At 54.8% G+C, this 6,149-nt stretch overlaps 1 protein-coding gene across 1 annotated transcript; it reads right to left on the reverse strand.

Moving 5' to 3' along the window:
• Positions 1-781: 781 nt before the first annotated feature.
• CkaCkLH20_01083 (delta-9 fatty acid desaturase) lies at positions 782-2,270 on the reverse strand (the record flags this gene model as incomplete). Its single annotated transcript, XM_038883803.1, has 2 exons — positions 782-2,096; positions 2,152-2,270. The coding sequence occupies 2 exons, from the start codon at positions 2,268-2,270 to the stop codon at positions 782-784; spliced, it is 1,434 nt and encodes a 477-aa protein (XP_038751398.1).
• Between the last annotated feature and the right edge of the window lie 3,879 nt (positions 2,271-6,149).

Here is a 6,149-nt window from a genome sequence, read left to right on the forward strand (position 1 = left end):
GCCCGTCAAGTCATCAGGTATACTACACACCCCGTCCGGCGGCTGAGCCGTTCGCCCGGGTCTCCGCCCCAACCCGATGCCCGCCCCGACGGTCGTCGATAGGAGGATGCCCTCAGGTCTTCCTTTGCTTGGCCTAGCGGCGACGGGACCCCGTGTGTACGGACACAAGCCCAAGATAAGCCTCATGCCCCTGATCTGCCGCGTGCGGGATGATGCCAAGCGAGGGGTTTCCGTCATTACGGACATGTCTGGTGAAGAAAGAACATGTGATTGCGGCTCTCCAAGAGCTAGAGGCTGATGAAGTCACTTTCGTAGTCGACGACGCTCGCCATCTGAATATCAACTTGCCTGGTTCGCAGTGGCACGTCGAATATCTCAAGGCGCTTCCAGTATCACGTCAGTCTCACACGTGTTACGCACACAAGATTCTCAAAGATGAAGTAAAATGTATCGTATGTCATTCTCGTCCTCTGATGGACTTTTCATTTTCTAGTCTAAGCAACAGCTTTGAGAACTGTAAGTGAACGCCCTTTGCAATGCCCGACCCCGCAAACGCCTTAAAAACACCCATAATTGTGAGGTCGGCTGTGGCTTCCACTCTTCCTCAGGAGTCGAGTAGGGCGAACACCAATTACGGCCTTAGAGCCGGAGTAAGCGGTTCTCGTCGGTTGGCTTGAAGCCGCTTACTGAAATGAGAGTTTGAACTCTCACATCACCCCCACCCAGTTTAGATCGAAACAAAGCCTCCCCATGTCATTAATTTTCCCAACTCTCGTATCATTCATGCAGCGTCGGCGCTGGCGACGGGAGGTTGAACGCGGGTGACTTGATCCCCGGCACGAGTGATACGCTGGCCGTTGGAGTCGGTGACATAGGTCATGTCCTTGTTCTCGAACTGAGCGCGCTTCCAGATTTCAACCTCGCAACCGCCGCGAAGAACACCAACGCGCATGGTGGAGAGAAGGTTGTGAGCGGCGTTCGAGTGGAGGTAGACACCGCCGTTGAAAGTGGCAGTCGCATCCTTTCCAATGGCGGAAGAGATAAGAGCCTTGCCACCGGGATGGTCCTTGATGAAATCGGTAACATCGTGGATAACACCAGCGATGGCAACAAGACCACGTCCGTTCTTGGACTGCGAAACAAAGTCGTCCCAGCTGATGACCGGGAGCTGTTCAAGGGGAACACCCCAGTCAAGCTTGGCTCGCTTCTGGTCGAGCTTCTTCTGGAGCTGCTGGACACGACCCTTCTCGATCTCGTTCTGGCGGAATTGCTTCAGGTCGGAGGCAAGGCCAAGCTGCTTCCAGGTCCAGATGCTCCACTTGGTAGGGTCGTACTGCCACCACTGAATGGCGTTGCGGTAGTCGGAGGGGAACTCGTGGTGGAAGTTGTGGTATCCCTCACCGAGAGTGACGAGAGCAGTGATGACGTGGTCACGAGGAGAGTTGCGGTCGTCGAAGGGCTGGTCACCGAGCCAGTGAGCCAGGGAGTTGACGCAGAAGGTAGCCTGCTGGACGAAGAAGATGCGAAGAATGCCGGCGTAGATGTAGCCACCCATCCAGTCACCCCAGCCGAGACCACAGACGAGGGTAGGGAAGACAACACCCATGCCGATGACGCACTTGATGAAGTGGATGTGCTGCCACATGACAACAGGGTCCTCGTTGAGATCGGAGATGTCGGTTCGGCCCATGCGCTTGGGGTCCTGCTTCATGACCATCCAGCCGATGTGGCTGTAGAGAAGGCCCTTACGGACGGAGTAGGGGTCCTTGTCGGTATCGGTGTATCGGTGGTGAGCGCGGTGGCCGTGAGACCACCATCGGATGGAGCCCTCAACAGCACCAGCGCCGACGGCGGCGAGGTAGATTCTCAGGGGGAGGCTGGCCTTGTAGGAGCGGTGGGCCCAAAGACGGTGGTATCCAGCAGTAATTCCAAGACCGGTGTTGAAGTAATAAACGACGGCGAAGACAGCGGTCTTCCACTGGAGAGGAACCCAGTAGGAGGAGATCAGGCCAACGAGGGGGATGACGAGGATGAACGTCGTGTTCAACCAGTTGACGTGCTTATACCAGTTGCCCCATGTGATTGGCTGAGTAGAACTATTCAGAAATCAGTAAATGCCAAGAGGGTGTCCTGGGGTGATTGGAGACGAACATGTGAGGCTTCTTGCTGTCGGCAGCCTTGGAGGCACGAGCGGGAATGTAGTCGGAGGTGCCATCGGGGAAGTTGCCAGCGGCCTTGGACGTGGCGGCGGAGGACGAAGTCGTCGCCATGATGACGGGAAACAAAGCCAACAGACTTCAGATGTGTAGGTCGAGGTTGGCAGTTATGCTCTCAAGACTAGAAACTCCTAGGCTGTCTCCAGAGACAACTCGAACGATGCTTTGGTGCTTGTAGGATGAAGCAACGTCCACGATGGAATCGACGTCCAAGGGCCAGGGAGGCAGTGGACTGTTTGGTGAAGGAAAGTCTGAGGACAAGGAAAGTCGAAGTGGATGGAGGGTAACGAAGAGTTGTGAGTTATATAAAGAGAAACGGATAGGTTTAACGGACCCCAGCAAGGACGGGAGAAGGCACGGAGTACAGAGGCCGGGGTACCTTTGGGCGAGGAGAGAGGCGGTAGTGCTGGAGTTGGTGCTGGTGCTGATGCTGGTGAGGTGTCCGCCACCCACCAGGTTCAAAAATCCCAGCAAACGAGTTGAGTGAGTGGGAATTGGGAGTGGAAGGGTGGGAGGTGTGGTGGGGAGGGGTGTAAGTGAATCAATCAGGTCAGGTCCCGTCAGTCACAATTGCCCAAAAATGCAAAGGCAGATGCGCCGTGGGTCGTGGGGTTTGGATTTGACTTGCCAGAAAGGAATGGGCCGGACCCTCGATCTGGCCGGGATTTGCAAAGAGAATGGGCAGATGGGAAGGGGGAAGAAGAAGCTTCCTGCATGGCCTTCCCGAGAGGTACCGGACGACGCGTGTATCCGAATGGCGGCCAGATGTACCTCACCTCAGTATCCGTACAGATTGACAGTGTCAGATGTTACCTGCCTTCCCTTTAACAGCAGGAAATGTTGGCTATCAAAATCGAAGTGGGATGCGGATGGAAGGCAGGCATCCTACCTAGGTAGGCACAAAAGCACAAGTTGGGACCTGAGATGAGCATAAAAATAAAAGCATGGCGGGATAATCGGGATGCTGTACCTCCCACACCTGCCACCGCCGGAAAGGTACCGGACGCGCCTTCCCTTCCCTTCCCTTGCAGACGTGCCAATCGGTGGTGTAAAGCGATCGTAACAGGAAGTGATCTCGGAGTTTCTTACATCACAGCAACTGCCTTTGCATGAATTGTTTTCCAGCAATTGCCCGACCCGACCTACCGAATGAGCCATTGCCAGATAGATCATCACCTCTGCTTCATCTTTCACCTTGATCATTTACCCAGGCATCCCTATCCCTCCCTTTCCTCCGTCTGTCCGTCGGTCCGTCTGTTTGTTGCCTCACTCACACCCAACAGCTTCAACCTTAACCTCACGCCCATGCGCCGCGCAGGACATGATCCGAGCCATCTCGACGCATCATTCTTCGTTGGGGATCAAGATGGTCATACTCATCTAGCATAGTCATTAGATGTCCTCCAAAGACTCCATTTCAAAGAGCCAACAAAAAGGCTTCGAATGTCATCCAACATGACGATATTGGCAAAGAAACATGCCACTGACGACTCGAGGATCGAGAATCAGAAGCAAATTCAGGACAAACCCGCGCAGGATCTCTCCGCAAAGCCGAGGATGAGACGATGGACGGCCCCAGATCAGGTCACACCTTCGCTGGCTTCTTTCCCACCCTGTCAAGCTCTGGGGTTGCGTTGACATCGTTTGTACCGATGCGAGGTTGTCAATCTGCAATGAATAACTGGCAAGCACGCACGAGATGCAGTCCAAAAAAACAAGAATAAAAAATAAAAAAAAATAAAAAAAGAGGCCCCGGCTCCCAACAACTTCCCCAACGCTTTTCAATATGGATGGCCCTTGATTGGATGAAGCAGGGGGTGACCCTTGCCATGTGGTCGCCTCTGGGGCGCGGCGGATTGGCGGCTGCAATCGAACCTTTCCCTTTCTGGAATGGGGTCCACCCTCCACTCCAACTCCTCCGGCCCCAGGGCTGAGGGCTGACCAGAGCTTCATCTGGCGGGAAACACAGCACAACTCAAACCACCGCGACCGCGGCACGAGGTCTATCCCTCATACTGCTGTTGATCATCCCTGTGCTCCATGCGAACGACGCATCGCGATTCTTCGATGCTGATTCAAATGCCCCCTCGATACAAGCGGCCATCTTCGACACGCTCTCCTCTTCGACAAACAAGGCAACTTAAGGCTTCTCGCCTGCCGTCATGATATTCCGCCTTACCACATGCAGTAGCCGTTCCTGCAGCTGCCTGCCTGGGCAATCTCATCAACAGCCGCTTACCGCTTCATCGGACGAGAAAGGGAAATGTCGGGACCTCGTCAGAAGCATGAAGCGACTCACTACTTGTAACCTACAAGTTTCTGTCTCAGACCGACCGATCAACCGACCTCTTTTCTGAGCCCCGCCAGATCATGCGTGAGGACCTAAGATAGGTACTTACTACTTCATTCAGTACACGCCGCGACAGCGAAACGACGACTGTGAGCCAAAGCTGCCAGAGTTCAATCGGCGGTGGCGTTTGCTTTGGAGTGCCTCAACATCTTCTCCACCCAAGCTCCATCAAATGACGGAGGTCTCACGTCCAAGTGTTGCCCCCGAGCTTCGCGGTGGTAAGGCTCCTCCAGAGTCCACCGACGGGCAGGGAACTTATCGCTCCCTCCCTTATCGCCGCGACAACCATTACGTGGAACTCCAAACCTACGGATACGCGACGTCGCCCATTCCGCCCTCCACGATTGCCGGACTTTACCTATGACGGTGGCGCGCCGTTGGTGTTGAGAACAGCAAGAACATGATTGTCGGCCACGGGCAAGAAAACCCCCACCCTCCTCTGCCTCGGCTTCATCAGATGCCTCCTTGTGACACTCGCTCCAAAGGCCGGACCTGATCCACGAAATCCCCGTTCCCCGAAGATCTTTTCAAAGCGACCAAAAAGACGACATTCGCGATTCCACTTCGGTATCCCGGCCCATCCCCAACAGAAACAGGACCCTGCCCCGCAATCCTCCGCCCCAGAGCTGCAGGACACGGCAGGGATCACAAGTGTCTTTGCCCGCCGTCGACCCGAGGTTGCTCTTCTCTCTCTTCGTGGTGGATTTTTTCTGGACGGCGAGACGCACATCGCCATTCCTTATGCTCCCTTCATCGCGGTGGCGGTTGTTGATGGATCACGTGGGGATTAGATAATCACAACACGCCAACGGCGCTCACGATCAACGATTTCACCAGAGTCTCCTCATCGGAGGAAAACCTAAGGGTTCGCCATTCTGGAACCTTTCCATGCTAGTACTCATACGGTAAGGCGCTCCCTCTCGCACTTGGCCGACGCCACACCCGACCCCGCCCTGTCAATCCGTCACTGCTTTCGTCCAAACACTGTCGCCGCGGGAGCTAGCCGCCCATAATCTGAGGCGCCCCAAGCTCCCAAGCTGAGAGCTGAGAGCTCTCTCCCACTCGTCCCGACTTCTCCTTGGGGCAGTTTGGAGAAAAGTCTCCGTGGCCTGGGCTTGGACCGACCGATCGACCGCTCAGAGGCGTGCTGCATCGTCACACGTCACGATCGATCTCGGAGTCTGTTTAGCAGCTGCCCCAGTCCAAGGTAATGGAACAACCGTCTCATCCAATATCTCGCCACAACTTAATGCACATCTACCGGCGGTCTGGTCCCAGCAACCTTCGCACCCTTTACCGGTATCAGATCGTTACTTTTGGTAGCCAAAAAAGACTTCAGAGCGAAATCGGTTGATTCTCAATTGCCACAAGTTTGAGTTGGTACGTTGGTCTTGCGCCATCCATCATCTGTTACACGTACATGATCCCCGAAATTCTACACCGATGCTATGCTAGAAACCTCCCGTGACATCGCCAAATCAAGACAGAACCTCCTGCGTTGGATACCCAGTCGCTTCTTATGCAAAACGACGCACGAAATCGCCTGAAAATGCCCGGCCCCGTCCTTCTAGTGTTACAACCTT

The sequence above is a fragment of the Colletotrichum karsti genome, assembly GCF_011947395.1.
Source record: "Colletotrichum karsti strain CkLH20 chromosome Unknown Scaffold2, whole genome shotgun sequence".
NCBI lineage: Eukaryota > Fungi > Ascomycota > Sordariomycetes > Glomerellales > Glomerellaceae > Colletotrichum > Colletotrichum karsti.